Consider the following 17,511-nt stretch of genomic DNA (forward strand, 5'->3'; position numbering starts at 1 on the left):
GGGAAAAGAAATACAGTCACCATAGCGACTTAAAGAGAATTTCCATACTCTGATTGCAAAAGGCTATCAAGAAAGATGTTTCAGAAATAGTAGTTAGATATAACACAGGAAAAAAAGATGTTTTATGGCTAGCCTGGAGCAGATTTTAAACTGTGATTTTTGTCAGATTTTATAACTCTTAAGCAGAGTTAGGCTAGCAAGTAATCAGAAGAGGCCTTTAGGGAAAACACAAGCAATGTAGTGAGTGGTGTTGTGATTTATATGCTAGTTGAACCAGAATTGAACCAATGCAATAGGAAAAGCTGAGAAAGCACCCTCTCACTAACACTATATCTAGATTTATATTCTTAATAAGAGGAATCTCAACATTATGATTAAATGTGATCACAAAAGAACTTGTTTTCACTATCTAAAAGTAGGAATGTCATCCTGAACATCCTGGTCAAATTCCAACTTTGTAATTACTACCTATTGAGTGAACATTACTATTAACTTGGGTAATTATATATACCAAACTCCCACTCATTCATATACTTAAAATAAACATTGACTGTATAGCCGTGGGTAGTTTTATGAGACTAAATTGGAGAGGAAGTTTTCTATGCAAAGAGAAAAAATGAGTAATAATTGGATACCATATAAGAAAGGTTCAGCAGCAAAAGAACATAATATACTATCTGCACTAAAGCTCAGAATTGTGTTGTTCAATCCTACTACTATCAATCAGAGGCACTCCTGCCAGTATTTACCACCATGGCATCAAGCTCAGCTAAGAATTACCTTCAGAACCTAAGCAGGTTCATTTGTTCATTCATTCATTCAACAAAAAATTTACGGAGTATCTACTATGTATCTACAATACATACAACATGATACGGAGCATCTACAATAGAATGGGAAAGACTAGAGATTTCTTCAAGAAAATTAGAGACACCAAGGGAACATTTCATGCAAAGATGGGCACAATAAAGGAGAGAAATGGTATGGACCTAACAGAAGCAGAAGATATTAAGAAGAGGTGGCAAGAATAAACAGAAGAACCACCCAGATAATCATGGTAGTATGATCACTCACCTAGAGCCAGACATCCTGGAATGCAAAGTTAAGTGGGCCTTAACTATGAACAAAGCTTGTGAAGGTGATGGAATTCCAGTTGAAGTATTTCAAATCCTAAAAAATGATGCTGTGAAAGTGCTGCACTCAATATGCCAGCAAATTTGGAAAACTCAGCAGTGGTCACAGGACTGGAAAAGGTCAGTTTTCATTCCAATCCCAAAGAATGCTCAAACTACCACACAATTGCATTACTCTCACATGCTAGTAAAGCAACGCTCAAAATTCTCCAAGCCAGGCTTCAACAGTACATGAACTGTGAACTTCCAGATGTTTAAGCTGGTTTTAGAAAATGCAGAGGAACCAGAGATCAAGTTGCCAACATCTGCCGGATCACTGAAAAAGCAAGAGAGTTCCAGAAAAATATCTATTTCTGCTTTATTGACTATGCCAAAGCCTTCGACTGTGTGGATCACAACAAACTGTGGGAAATTCTTAAAGAGATGGGAATATCAGACCACCTGACCTGCCTCTTGAGAAATCTGCATGCAGGTCAAGAAGCAACAGTTAGAACTGGACATGGAACAACAGACTGGTTCCAAATAGGTAAAGGAGTACATCAAGGCTGTATATTGTCACCCTGCTTATTTAACCTGTATGCAGAGTATATCACGAGAAACATTGGGCTGGATGAAGCACAAGCTGGAATCAAATTTGCTGGGAGAAATACCAATAACCTCAAATATGCAGATGACACCACCCTTATGGCAGAAAGCAAAGAAGAACTAAAGAGCTTCTTGATGAATGTGAAAGAGGAGAGTGAAAAAGTTGGGTTAAAATGAAACATTCAGAAAACTAAGATCATGGCATCTGGTCCCATCACTTCATGGCAAATAGATGGGGAAACAGTGGAAATAGTGACAGACTTTATTTTATTGGGCTCCAAAAACACTGCAGATGGTGACTGCAGCCATGAAATGAAAATACGCTTACTCCTTGAGAGAAAAGCTATGACCAACCTAGACAGCATATTAAAAAGCGGAGACATTACTTTGTCAACAAAGGTCCGTCTAGTCAAAGCTATGGTTTTTCCAGTAGTCATGTATGGATGTGAGAGTTGGACTAGAAAGAAAGCTGAGCGCCGAAGAATTGATGCTTTTGAACTGTGGTGTTGGAGAAGACTCTTGAGAGTCCCTTGGGCTGCAAGGAGATCCAACCAGTCTATCCTAGAGGAAATCAGTCCTGAATATTCATTGGAAGGACTGAGGCTGAAGCTGAAACTCCAGTACTTTGGCCACCTCTTGTGATAACTGACTCATTGGAAAAGACCCTGATGCTGGGAAAGATTGAAGGCAGGAGGAGAAGGGGACGACAGAGGATAAGATGGTTGGATGGCATCACCAACTCAACGGACATGAGTAAACTCTGGGAGCTGTTGATGGACAGGGAGGCCTGGCATGCTGCAGTCCACAGGGTCACAAAGGGTTGGACACAACTGAGTGACTGAACTGAACTATGTCTTAGGCCCAGGGATACAAAGTGAACAAGACAGACAAGGTCCCTGCCCTTAAGAAACTTAAATTATAATAGAGAAAATGACAGACAGTAAATAAATAAATCAGTAATAGGAAAGATAGTGAAAGAATAATGGTATCCAGTAACCTGGAAGAAGTATTTAATAAACAGGATGGTCAACTAAGGCTTTGCTATGAGGACGTCAATAAGCTGAAACCTTAATGGATAATATAAAGCCAACTGTGAGGCAGGGAGAAGTGCCTTCTAAGAGGAAATGTTAAGTACAGAGGACCTGAAGTGGTAAAGGCTTGGGGCATTCAACGAATCAAAAGTTCAGTGTGGCCAGCAAATAAAAGGTTGAAGCAATGGCCAATGGGCAAGGGTCTGATCAAGAAGGAGGACCTGCTGGCCCAGGTAAGGAATTTAGATTTTGCTGGGGAGGTAGGAATGCTAATTTAAAGATAAGTAACTCACCATCCTGGGAAGATTACAATACACATCTCGTATGATTCCATCACCCCACTGAGACTCTTGTTCTAGATCTTTGCTATTCAAACTGTGGGTCAAGGACCAGAAGTATCAGTTTTGGCATTAATAGGAAGCATCTGAGAAATTAAAGTATCAGGCTTTATCTCAGTCCTTCTGAATCAAAAACTGTACTTCAACTGGTGTTCAGTATACACATTCTAAGTCAAGAAGCATTCACCTAAAGTGTTGTTCTGAAAAATCAGTATTTGCAACTATTAATATAAAACCATATGCTTTAATGCAAATAGCTAGAAGTTGGTTTAACAGTAAATTTTGTAAAAAAAAAAAAACAAAAAACAATAATATACTGTCCTGTAAAAGAATACAAATTCTGGGTAATTCCAGAAAAGGGTTAAATATGATCAGACCAGATCAGATCAGAGATTTATTTATCTCAAATAAATATATGAGAGGAGAAAAGAATAAAGAAGAATCATAAAAGATGATGCCATTTAAACCTATTTGACATAGTTAAAGACAAGATGTTCCATAATATAAAGATACTTTTGTGTACTAGAGTCAACTTCATTTTCCAACTAGAGGAGCTGATTACCTGTCTCCTGCTGATTCCTGTCTATTAACAGAGTAAAGCCCATCTCAAAAACACAACCTACATGACTAAGTCCACCTCACACTTACCACTTAAGTCCTTTCATGCCTTATATTCTCAAATGATTACCTCCTAATCTCCTTGTTCTAACTGTTCCTCTTATTTTAGCCCAACTTCTTAATTCTGAAAAACTCTTAGTAAACTACAGAAAGTTGAAAGAACAGTAGCCAGTATTTGTATTCTTCACCAAGAGTCACTGTTAACATTTTGCCATGTCTGTGATATATCTCTTTCTTTCCTCCCCTCTCTCTATGCACACGCACACTTAATTTTTTTCTGAATCAAAGTAGCAGACATTTTTGCTCAAGGATCCAATCATGGGTCATGAATTACATTTGGTTTTCACGTCTCCTTAGTTTCTGCTAGCCCATCACTCTCCCCCCTCCCCCTTTGGTTGTCATGATATTGACACTAATAGTTCAGGACAGTTGTCCTAGATATATATGCTCTATATAACATTCAACAATATGGATTTGCTTGTTTTCTCAGGATGAGGTCCAAGTTAAACATTTTGGTTATACATTTTGGTGAGAACACAACTTGATGCTTTCTTTGAATAGTTCTCATAGTTCCTTCAACTATGTTTTATGTTTCCTAGTAAACTATAAATAAGCTCTTTTAAAAACATAGCCTTATTTTTAATTTCTTTGGTAATTCCCCAAGGAATGTAGCATAATCTCAGTATACATTACATGTGCAATAAAGGAAAACTTGAAAGTAGAGTTGAGAACAGTGTCTAAGAATACACATAACTGTTACATAGGGAATATTTTATATCAGACCAGAAATAGTCTGTCTTTACCTCTAAGATTTTTGAGAAGAATGATTAAGCAGATAAAAAGTTCAGCACAATCTCCCATACAAAAATGAACTAGGAAAGAGCTGGGGATATTAAAGGCAGATATTAAGCAGACTGGACTGCTGAGGTTGGAAGATGACAGAATGGAGGGCGTGGATCATCTACTATATCCCTAAGTATTTTGACAAGTAAATTGGGCTTTAAATAGAAGATCAGGACAATAGCAGATTTTTAAAAAACCTCATTTTTTAAATCTCACTTGAGTTAGACACTGATTAGAAACTATTTCTCAGAGAAGAAAGAAGAGCAAAATAGGTCATTTATTAATTCTTATTTAAATAATAGGGCAGTTCAGAACAGTTCACAAGGACAATAAAAATATGGTATTAAAATCAAGTATTATACAAGATGATTTTCAGGAAATATTTTTGAAATTATTTTCAAGGCATCTAATATTATAATTCAAAAGTTTACACTTAGAGGAAGCTTATACTAGGCTGAAAGTAAAATTAAAATGCTATCTAATATGTCATGCAAAGGGAAAGGAAATAGCACCTATGACTTGTTTGAAGAACTGTTTCAATTCAGAAGAAAAGATCAGTTAAAAAAAAAATTAGATATGGTGTATAGAAAACATTTTGTATATTAAGCCAGCCCTACCTAATTAACTACAGATACTGAACTACCAGCTGACACTGTGAAGTATGTCGGCTGGTAATTAAGGCTATTCTTCCACTCTGTCCCCACAAATACATTTTAAGTGTTGTTCATTTTGTAACCCAGTTGCCTTTAAGATAGTGTCTATGCATCTCTTTTGTTGCATAAACACATACACACACATACACGACAAGCTATTGAAAGGAATACAGAAGTTTTATCTCATCTAAATGCAACTGGAAAAATGTACCAGTACATGACGCCTATAAATGTCTTATATGGTGAGCTTTGGCAGATTTATATTTCATGGGCTGGGGTTGGGGGGGAGGTCTAAGTCATTATCAGATATATTACAGCTACAAGACAACTTTCTAATGCTGGACACATAATAATTCTAAAAATTTGAACAAATTAACTTTATTTTTCTAAACAATATTACTGAAGAAATGTAAAGTTATTATGTGAGTGTTAAGAATTGTTCCTTGTAAACCAAGATATATTCTGAAAAGTAATCATGCAGATTTAAAATCTACTACACACTGTATAAAATCTGATAATTTAGGACACTTGCCCTTGAGATATACAAAATTACATAATGAATAGCTTTTATGACCCACTTAGCTAAATAAGCTCATGTTTCTTCTCATTTACAAAAGAGTTATTTGATTTGGCTGATGAGTGTAGATTCTTGGTTCTATAGAAGAGAGTAATTGAGGATACTGCAGAGAGCCAAGAATTATATGGGCACATGATATGCCATATACAATTAGCCTTTACAAATAGCTCTCTAGTAAGAAAGCGAACCTAACCGTGTGTGTCAATGTTATTCTCTTACTTCAATGAGAGGATTAAAGCTATGTTAAATAGTGGAATAACAGCAATTCTGTGACAATAAAACAAGGTCAGCCATTTTCAAACAGATAAATACATTTTAACTACATGACTATCACAAATACCTGTCTAGCTACCTCAATATGGTATTTGATCCTACATAGTATTTTCAAATATTATCTTTTCTTATCATGGGGCTCAACTCCTATTCCCTTTAATATTTGTGGAAAGAACTATACTTATAATTATAGTCAGAACTCCAGGTGTGAAGAAAATATCTGAAGCTACTGCTAAAGAGGGGAGTCAGTTCCAGTTTCTGAGATAACTTCCTCCACTTTTCTTAAAACCATTTCATAAATTATCTACCCATCTGTTTATCTAAAGATTCTTAACAACTTGAAAGATACTGCACCCCAATGTTCACTGCAGCACTTTTTATAAAAGGATACAAATTAACTTAATTATAAAACAGTTACAGATGTGGAAAACAAGTTTACTGGTCACCAGGAGGTAAGGAGAGAAGGGATAAATGGGAGATTAGGGCTGACAGAAGACATGCTGCCATATATCTAAAATGGGTAACTAATAAGGACCCACTGTAGAGCACAGAGATCTCTACTCAACACTCTGCAATGATCTACATGGGGTCAGACTCTAAAGTATACATGTAAATGTATAGCCGATTCATTTTGTTGAACAGCAGGAAATAACACAACATTGTAAATCAACTATACTCTGATAAAAATTTTTTAAAAAGATTCTCAATAACTTGAAAGGCAAGATTATATTAAAAACAAGACATAATCCCTGTTCCCCAGAAGTTTATAGCTAATACTTACATGAATAAAGATAAGATTAAATTCAGGAGTCTAGTCACAAAACTGAGCTATAGAGAATACAAGTATTCATCAAATAAAGATTTCTCAGTGATGAATTGAGACAATATAATGATTTTTATTACAGGGCACCTGCTAAAAATATTTCACAGTTTTAAAGGGCTAGCATACTGAAGAGCATCAACTATCTCTTCAAAAATTCAAGCTGTTAATTCATTTATTTCACAAGTATTTGAATACATATTGTAGGCAAAGAAATGTACCAAATACTGTGAAGAATGTAAAACTATAGAGAAGTTTGGTTGATCCATTCCTCCAAGAAACTTAGAATCCACTGGGCTCAGCATACATATCCCTTAAAATGCTTTACCTTCTTGAAATGCAAAACTTGAGTTAGTGTCCGAAAACATTATGAATCCAAGTGGTATTTACCTGATCTTGCAGTGACATCACTGGATTATTTTTGGTAGTGTTGATGTGAAGAACATGGTATTTATTCTTTGCACACAGGTCATAGGCAATATTGGTAAAAGAGGTGCTTGCAGTTTTGGGGACTCTGTTATAAATGATCACCATGTCGTCTTCCTCATCTAAAGCTACATCTTGCCGAGGGCCATCCATGGTATGTCGCTGCTCAATCTCTCGAACTTCATGTCGTGCAATAGCCCTTTCTGCAAAGAAAAATATGAACTTAGTTTTGAAAGACACTATAAAGAAAGTTGTAAAACACTGAAAATAATTTCCTATCCCTGGAACATAGTTCTCCTACTCAAGAACGGGGTTAAGAAATGTTTTAAGGACCAAAGCTTCAGAATTATCTTGGAGAGATAATATGCATGCATATGAAGAACAAAAGAAAAAAAGTCATTGAGTTTAGAATACAACAGATTAGAGTTCTTTCATGTAGTTCAAAATACACTTTCCATTCCAATAGAATTTTTATAGCCTGAATTAATTCTCAAACACACAAAGACAGGTTGCATGGAATACTAAACTTCACAGTAAAAATACACTTAGGAAATAAATCACTTATAATTTAGGCAGTGATTTAGAAATTTACTACTTAGGATGTAGTTGTGTGTGTGCTCAGTTGTGTCTGACTCTTTGCAGCCCCTTGGACTGCAGCCTGCCAGGCTCCTCTGTCCATGGGATTTTCCAGGCAAGAATACTGGAGTGGGTTGCCATTTCCTCCTCCAGGGGATCCTCCCCACCCAGGGACCCAACCTGCATCTCTTGTGTCTCTTGCCTTGGCAGGTGGATTCCTTACCACTGCACCACCTGGGAAGTACACAGGATGTAATAACCCCCTGCCTTATCAGAATGTACCAGGGCAGTGATTATAAACGCTTGTGTGATTTTAGGTAACAAGAGTAAAGATGATATCAGAAAACCTTTTTCATTTTGGTGTTTTAAACTACAGATAAGTCCTGGCTATGTTTATTAATTAAACTCCATGGTGCCTCTAATTCAAATGACTGTTCACCAAGCAGTTTGAAAAGCAAGTTACATTTTTTTCTTATGATTTATTTTTTAATTGAAAGATAACTGCTTTACAGAACTTTGTTGTTTTCTGTCAAACCTCAACATGAATCAGTCACAGGTATACATATTTCCCCTCCCTTTTGAACCCTCCTCCCATCTCCGTCCCCATCCCACCCCTCTAGATTGATACACAGCCTCTGTTTGAGTTACCTGAGCCATACTATTCTATTTAACATAAGCTTCAACTTCAAATATTCTTTAGAATTAAGAGGCAAGAATATGGGAAGAAATGGTGGGGGGGTGGAGAAGTAACAAGACTGCAAATTACTCTGCACAAAGACAACTGCTCACACACAGTAGGCACCCTCCTACCACCAGATCTCTGTGCCAGCTACCTTACCCTGCCTTGAACTCTCATTCATCTCCCTCTACCCCAATTCTGCCTAGTGAACTCCTCAAACGTCACACTGAATTTAATCATCACTTGCAAGGGAAGCATCATCTAATCTCCCTAACTAGGTCAAACCTCACACATACACATATGATGTATGTATATATACCTCATAATGCACATCTCATTCGTACACATAATTGCAATTTTACATTTTATGTGTATTAGCATCTATCTACCATACCAGCAACAATTTAGTAAAGTGACATAAAAAAGCAATGTGGTATAATTACAGTAACAAGTTCAGGCTTTTGACTATGCATCTTAAATTTTGATTCAGAAGATATGGCCACTACATTATAGAGTATGCTCTGAGCTGAGGATTCACCTTCAGAAGACTTGAAGTTCCAAGCCTGCTGCTTACTGGTGGTGGTTTAGTCGCTAAGTCATGTCTGACTCTGCGACCCCATGGACTGGAGCCCACCAGGCTCCTCTGTTCATGGGATTTCCAGGCAAGAGTACTGGAGTGGGTGGCCATTTCCTCCTCCAGGGGATCTTCTTGACCCAAGGATCGACCCCACATTTCCTATGTCTCCTGAGTTGCAGGCAGATTCTTTACCCACTGAGCCATCAGGGAAGCCCTACTAGCAGCAGGCTTTCCAAAACAGGAAGAGAAGCACACATATGAATACATACTATGCATATATACGTATCTTTTTTCAGGGGGGAGAGTTGGTTGGGAATACCGAGAAAACGAGATGAGCTTAACGTAGAACATACTGTTGGACTGCCTGGGATACCCAGGGGATGTAGGTAATTGGGCACACAGCTCAAGTGTTGAGAATAAACATTCACGTAGAAGAAAGACATCTGGGAAACCGTAGGAATGATGAAACTACATAGATATTACAGAATATATAGCATGTAAGGAGAGTTTAATCTTAGAACAGAATCTTAGGAAATATAAACATCTAAGGGCCAAGAAAAAAAGACAATCCATAGAAAAAGACTAAGAAGAAACAGAAAAAGAAACCTGGACAGACTTTTAAGAACCACATACCACATGTTTGGAAAGCACAATATTTCTCAAAATTTAAAGTAGTTTACAAACGAATCTGTAATCGAGGTAATATATGATGCTCAAGAATCTACATGGGATTTGGAAGTTCTCTCACTAAATTCCACATGTATTTATGGAAAGCCTAAGAATATAATTATATTCAGTAATTTTAAAGGAATTTTATCTTCTAAGCAACCCCAAACTGTCACCACAATCCAAAACTATTATGGTACTGTTATGTCCTCGATCTCCCTTTTCCACTATGGGAAATAAAACAATACTGTTGACATTTAAGTGCTGACAGAAGTTTAAGAGCTTGTTTCCTACAGCAGCCCAGATATATATGAAATGGCTTTACTTTTAATGGCTACACCAACAACCAGTAATGCTGAATGCTTTCACTAGTTTTTCTGAACTCAGTATTTAGAAAAGAAACAGATTTTGTTATTCTTTAAAAGAAGTTATTATTTAGTTTATGGATTTAAAAAAAATTTTAAGGTGCTAAAACTCTATCTAGTGCATGAAACTAGCATGTTTTTAGAATTAGTCATTATTCTTGGTTCATTATGTGTATTAAAGTATATGAACTGTATATTTGACATTTCCTAAATTAAAGACTAGAGATCTCTTCAGGAAAATTAGAGATACCAAGGAAACATTTCATGCATAGATGGGCACAATAAAGGACAGAAACAGTATGGACCTAACAGAAGCAGAAGATATTAAGAAGAGGTGGCAAGAATGCATAGAAGAATTATACAAAAAAGATCTTCATGACCCAGATAACCATGATGGTGTGATCATTCACCTAAAGCCAGATATCTTGAAATGTGAAGTCAAGTGGGCTTTAAGAAGCATCACTATGAACAAGGCTAGTAGAGGCGATGGAATTCCAGTTGAGCTATTTCAAATCCTAAAAAAAGATGCTGTGAAAGTGCTACACTCAATATGCTAGCAAATTTGGAAAACTCAGCAGTGGCCACAGGACTGGAAAAGGTCAGTTTTCATTCCAATCCCAAAGAAAGGCAATGCCAAAGAATGTTCAAACCACCTACTGTACCACTGAACTCATCTCACACGCTAGGAAAGTAATGCTCAAAACTATCCAAGCAACAGTGGCTCATGATGATTTTTTGGGTCCTCTGAGGATATGATGAAAACAATAGATCTGGTCTCCAGAACAGCTGATGTGTACATGTCAGAGCTTCCTCCTAGAGCCCAACCATGGGCAGGCAGCTCCATGACCCCAAGTTAATTATTTCCAAAAGAAGAAAAAAGGCTCATGGACATCAAGGCCTGATAGTAAACTGCCTAAATGTATTAGTATATATATCGAAAACAAGAGGTTACTCACAAATTAGAATTGCAGGCAAAGAGAAATCATAGAGGAAATTGGCAGTGATGATTAGAAAAATGTCCACAGCGAAGGTGCCTTATCACAAAATTTGACCTGTCGGAACTCCCTGGTAATTATGCCTTTTGCAGAGCCAGACAGGAACTAAGAGCTTGGAGCTATCAAACACCTGAGTTAAAGTGGATCCTTAGCACACTCTAGGGATAAATCCTCAGTTGTGTAAATCCCCGAATACTGTTCTGGTATAATTTGTTCCCCATAAAATGTGCACACAATGAGAAGTAGGAAGCAACAAAAGTGGATCAAAAGAAAGCTATTAAAAGGTTAACTGATTTCTTTTCCACCACCACTTACTGTGAGTGAACTGTGTAGTCAGACAGTATCTGATCTTCATGGAAGTAGGATTTGGTAATTACTACGAATTAAACAAACTGGTTGTCCAATTGTATACATTGTTTTCTCATGAATGTGTTCAGCCTGAGTCAGCTTCCTTGATTCAGCCACCATGGGGACTGACAAATTCCAACATGGATGATTCAAGGCTGGACTCTCAACACCAGTAAGTGCTTTCTTGTGTGGTTTCTAGGCAGTGAGCAAGAGACGCACGTGTTCTCCTTAAAACTTACAAGTGGACTTCCCTGGTGGTCCAGGGGTTAGGATTCCACCTGCCAATGCAGGGGACGCGAGTTTGATCCCTGGTCCGGAAGATTCCACATGCTGCAGGGCAACTACTGAGCTCCCCTGCCACAACCACTGAAGCCCACACTCCCTAGAGTCCATGCTCCACAACAAGAGAAGTACCACAGTGAGAAGCCTGCAATCCACAACTAGAGAGTTGCTCCCACTTGTTTCAGCTAGAGAAAGCCTGTGTGCAGCAACAAAGACCCAGCACAGTCAAAATGAAATAAATTAATTACTTCAAAAAATTTTACATATATGTTTAACTGGATCATCCTATAAAAAGGAGTTGAGACCACCTTCTACTTCAAGGAAGATGCTGTAAACTTATGTTTTTGCTATTCCTCTCATGAAGTACAACTAAAACCCTGGACATTATATATATGACAAGCATAAGACTCTAAAAGTTGGAGAGAAGGAAACAGACTAGTTACAGCCCTTAAGATTCAAGGAACAACGTGGTGAGTTCCTAAGTTTTCCTTAGCCTTACATACCCCAGTCTTGGAGCAGTAGAAGCTGGCAACCCAGGAGCAGGCATACATGAAAAGACGTCCAACAAAAGCCCTGCCAGGACACCAAGAAAGGGACAGCACGGTAAGACAAAAGCCTTTCGGACAATAATCACCCTGCTTTAGCTAAACTCCACAGAAAACCGGTGGCCCCACTTCCATGCTCACAGGCCAAGTAGCAAGCCCAGACTTCTACCCTCACAAGGCTGGAATCAGCTGCCCAGAATCTCCGGTGGAATGGTGTCACAGGAGACAAGGTAGGGAGCCAGGACTTTTATCCTAGGCAACAGGTAGCAAGGCACCTCTGCAGAGTCAGTGAAGACCAAGCAAGGAACCAGAAAGTCCACTTTCACACAGCAGTGATGAGAGGCCCCCTCACCCCCGCTTGGTGCTGTCAGAGACCTAGGGGAGAATCACTCAGAGTGACGAGGCCATGCCCATCCCTGCCCGAGAGAAACAGCGAGCTCACCCGGTGTTGATGGCGGCCTATTTGGGAACCTGAACTCCTGCCTCCACTTCGCAGTAACAAAGCAGCAACCCCTTCCCTTGCCAGAGCAGTACTGGAAAAAGTCAACTAAAACAAAAGGTATTTTTAAATAAGAGTCAGAGTACCCACAGATACAGAGAACAAACTAGTGGATACCAGTGATGAGAGGGAAAGGGGGAGGGGCAATACAGGTGCTGGGGGAGAAAAGGGCTATTGTGGATTATATGACATCACGTGTGTGAAACTTTTGAAAAGTGCAAAACCCTATAGAAGTTAAAGAATATTTTATTCAACTGAAGAAAGAAAGATCCAAAGTCTCACAACATAACATAAAAATATCCACATTTCAATTAAATTGTACGCAGCATATTAAGAACCAACAGGATCTCAAACTCAATGAATAGAGACAAGAAATGACAATATAAAAAGGACAGCGATGTTAGAATTACCAAAGATTTAAAGCAGTCATGATAAAAATGCTTTCAAGAACAAGCTTGAACCAAATTAAAAAATAGAAGGCCTCAAAAAATAAGCTCAGTAATGAAATAAAATATATAAATAACTAAATGGAAATTTTAGAACTCAAAGAAAAAAACAAACAAACAAACCCAAAATAAAAAGCTCAGTGAATGGGATCAACAGCAGAATAGAAAGGAAGAACATATAGTGAACTGGAACATGGAACAAAAGAAATTATCCAATCAGAATAACAATGAGAGCATATAATAGGGAGAATAAAGCAACAGAGCCTTGGGGAACTGTGGGATATAACAACAGGATCTAAAATTGGTGTCACGGTGTCTTGGAAGGAAAAGAGAAAGAGAGCAGGGCTGAAAGAGTTCTTAAAGAAATGTGGCTGAAAACTTGACATCCGACAGAAGATAAAGACTTAAGACGCTGAACAAACTCCAAATGGCATAAACCAAAAACATCCAAGACAAGACACATCATAATTAAGCTTCTGGAAACTAAAAATGAAGAAAAAAAGACTTGAAATCAGCCCAATAAAATGAAGCATACTGTAGAAAAAAACTGGAATAACAGCAGATTTCTCATCAGAAGTCAAAGAGCCAGAAGGAGGTGGCACAATTTTTCAAGTGGTGAAATAAAATAATCCTATACCCAGAGAAAATCATCCTCAAGAATGAAGGGGTATAAGATATTCCTATATGAAAGAAACCTATAATAATTTATTGCCACTATGATTAAAGAAGTTCTCTAGACAGGAAAAAAAAAAATAAAAGAAGAAATCTTAAAACACAAGGGAAAAAAAAGGGAGCAAGAAAATAGAAAGAATAAACATATAGGTAAATACAATAAACTTTCCTTCTTATGTTTTCAAAAATATATTTGACATATAAAGCAAAAATTATAACACTGTGTGATATGATTTTAAATGTATGCAGAAGAAATATTTAGCACAATTATGCTGTAAGTGGCAGATAGTAAAAGTATGTAAATAGAGGTAGTTTCCATACTTCACTTGAATTGGTAAACTGATGACACCAGTAAATTGTGACAAGTGATATTTATATGATGTAATACATAAAGCAACCATGAAAAAAATGCTGTATAAAGACTCAGAAACACACTCCAGGTGTTTTAAACTCAAAAACACTATGGATAAATCAAACTGTAACTTTTAGTAAGTGTAAAAGTAATTTATAGGAATGAAGAGAAAAGAAAAGAGGTAAGAAGAAAAACAGAAAACAAAACTGAAAGAAAAATCAAGGAAACTTAAATACTTAAGTGAATAAAAATGAAAATAAAGTAAGAGGAATTCCCAAGACAGCAAAGACCCTGAGCTTACTTCCCCTCATAAGCACATCAAAATAACAACTATTTACAGAATAAATATTGATGAAAAAGATTTGAACCTACCAGAAAAGATCTTCTACAACTAAAAGTATAAAGCAGGAACCATAATGGAGATGGATAGGAGAGGTGGAGTTGTAGTAGAGTCAAACCTCAACCCTTGGGTTGGGTGACCCACAAATGGTAGAATTATTACAACTGCAGAGGTTCTCCCCCAGGGAATAAGGGGTCTGTGCCCCACAATGGGCTCTGTACCCCAGAGTCGTGTACCAGAAAGATGAGCCCCCAGAGCATCTGGCTTTGAAGATCAGTGATGCTTATTTTCAGGAGACTCAGAAGACTGTGGGAAATAGAGACTCCATTCTGAAAGGGGAGACACAAAATCTTGTCTGTTGTTGGAACCAGGGAAGATGGCAGTAAGGAGCCTGGGTCAGACCCACCTGCTGATCGTGGAGAGTCTCCCAGAGAAGCAGGAGGAAACCAGAGCTCACACTGAGGCAGACACTGGTGGCAGCCATTTTGGGGAGCCTGTCCTACCATGTGAACACTGGTGTTGACAAGCGCCATTCTGGAATACTCCCTCTAGCGTATTAACGTCAGGACCCAGCTCCCTCCGCCCCCCACCCACAAGTGCTGGCACTCCTCAGGCCAAGCAACTAACCAGGTGGGACACAGCTCCACCCACCAGCAGACAGGGCACCTTAACACCCCTGAGCCCACAGCAGTCCCGGAACATGACCCTAGCCACCACAGGGCCCAGGACACAGCTGCACATACCAGTGTGAAGGCACTAGAGCCAGATCTTCCAGAGCTTCACAGCCAGAGACACTGAGACCCAGCTTTGACCACCAGCAGTCAGGCAAAATCCCCAGAATCCTCTGAGACTCACACCAGCAAGCCTGCTTTAGCATTAGGACCAGCTTCATCTATCCTTCCTAAACTATTTCAAGAACTGCAGAGGAAGGAACATTTCCAAACTCATTCTATGAGGCCAGCAACACCCTGATACCAAAACCAGATAAAGATATCACAAGAAAAGAAAATTATAGGCCAGAATCATTGATGTACTTAGATGCAAAAATCCTCAACAAATATTGGCACAGCAAATACAAAATACATTAAAAGGATCATATTTCATGATCAAATGGACTTCATATCAGGTATGCAAGAACGGTTCAACAGCCACAAAAAAACTAATGTGATAAACATTAACAAACTGAAGAATAAAAACTATATGATCATCTCAATAGGTGCAGAAAAAGGTTTTGACAAAATTCAACACCCATTTATGATTAAAAAAAAAACAAAAACAAAAAAACAACTCTCCAGAAAGTGGGCATAGAGAATATACCTCAACATAATAAAGGCCATATATGATAAGCCCACAGCTAACCTCATACTCAACAGTGAAAAGCTGAAAGCATTTCCTCTAACATTAGGAACAATACAAGGATGCCCACTCTCCCCACTTTTACTCAACATAGTATTAGAAGGCCTAGCCATAGCCATAGCAATCAGACAAGAAAAATAAAAGGAATCTAAATTGGAAAGTAAAACTGTCACTGACTGCAGATGACATATTACTATACATAAAAAACCCTAAGGAAAACTACTTAAGAGTTCATCAATGAATCTGGTAAAGTTGCAGAATACAAAATTAATATATAGAAATCAGTTGCACTTCCATACCCTACCAACAAACTATCAGAAAGAAACTTAAAGAAACAATCCTATTTACAATTACATTGAAAAGAATAAAATACCTACGAATAAACATATATAAGGGGTAAAAGACCTGTGTCCCCATATACAAGGACTCTTCTAGACCTTTGTAAATACATGGCTTACATATTTACTATGCTTGTGCATTAATTATATATTGACTCTTAAGATTAATGAAAATATATTACAAAATAAAAATCAAATTTTCTTTCCAAATTTCATCTAATGAATTATGACTAAAAATTTATTGGTTAATGTTCTTAAGAGGATCTATTAGGTAAGAATATTAAAGTAGCTGATAAATATCCCAACAATCTGGTAACTACCAATATAATTATTTTCTTTTTATTGCTAAGGTTACTAAGTTAAAGGAATATGTATTATATTTATATTGGCTAGTTTTTTACAGTTATTACATAAATTTTAAAATGTGAAATTCTTATAACAATATTCCTTTATATTACCAATCTGAAAAATGCATTAAGCACCTATATGAAATATAATATTGTTAATAGCTAACAGTGCATTCTCACTATGTGCCTTAAATGTATCATTCTTTATACGCATACTCTGTGTTAAGTGTTTTATATGCATTATCTCAAGTTTTGATTCTTAAAACAACCCTAAGAGGCAATATTATTCTTCTCATCTAGATGAGGAAACAGATTCTCAAAGAAGTTAATTGATCATAAGCTGAATACTAATGTCAGGATATGGTCTCAGGTCAATCTGACTCTAGAGCCTGTGCTTCACATTATACTTGTCATCTGAGATTTAATCTGCTTCGATAACAGGAAGGAGTAAGGTTGCATAATTAAATACAGCAGGATATTATATAAAAGCACCACTTTTTTTTGCAAGTACCCATTTTTAAAATATAGATTATTATAGTTAAAAATCATGGGTGAGCTGACTTCATTCTGTACATATTTCAATCACTTGAAAAGAATATTCTGATAGGAAATGGGGATTCCAACTAATATTCCTTTCCCTTTTCTCATTTTACCAAGACATCTCAAACATCCCTCATACCTTTTCATACACTTCTCAAGTAATCTATTCATATTTTAAATTTACATCTTATACAAAATCAAATAAATGCCATAACAGAGAACAAACTAATTCAGAAACCAAGAAGTGGGGTAAAAAACTTACGGAGAAAGATACACTGGATAGGTTGAGCC

At 37.3% G+C, this 17,511-nt stretch overlaps 1 protein-coding gene across 5 annotated transcripts in view; it reads right to left on the minus strand.

Moving 5' to 3' along the window:
- Nucleotides 1–17,511, minus strand: part of HS2ST1 (heparan sulfate 2-O-sulfotransferase 1) — a 170,580-nt gene that overhangs the window by 26,764 nt on the left and 126,305 nt on the right. For all 5 annotated transcript variants that reach the window (XM_043877867.1, XM_043877866.1, XM_043877868.1 and 2 more), the window contains one exon: nt 7,262–7,500. In XM_043877867.1, the coding sequence (XP_043733802.1) occupies nt 7,262–7,500 (239 nt within the window). The remainder of the gene's footprint in view (nt 1–7,261; nt 7,501–17,511) is intronic.

The sequence above is a fragment of the Cervus elaphus genome, chromosome 20 (genome assembly GCF_910594005.1).
Source record: "Cervus elaphus chromosome 20, mCerEla1.1, whole genome shotgun sequence".
In the NCBI taxonomy this organism is placed as follows: Eukaryota; Metazoa; Chordata; class Mammalia; order Artiodactyla; family Cervidae; genus Cervus; species Cervus elaphus.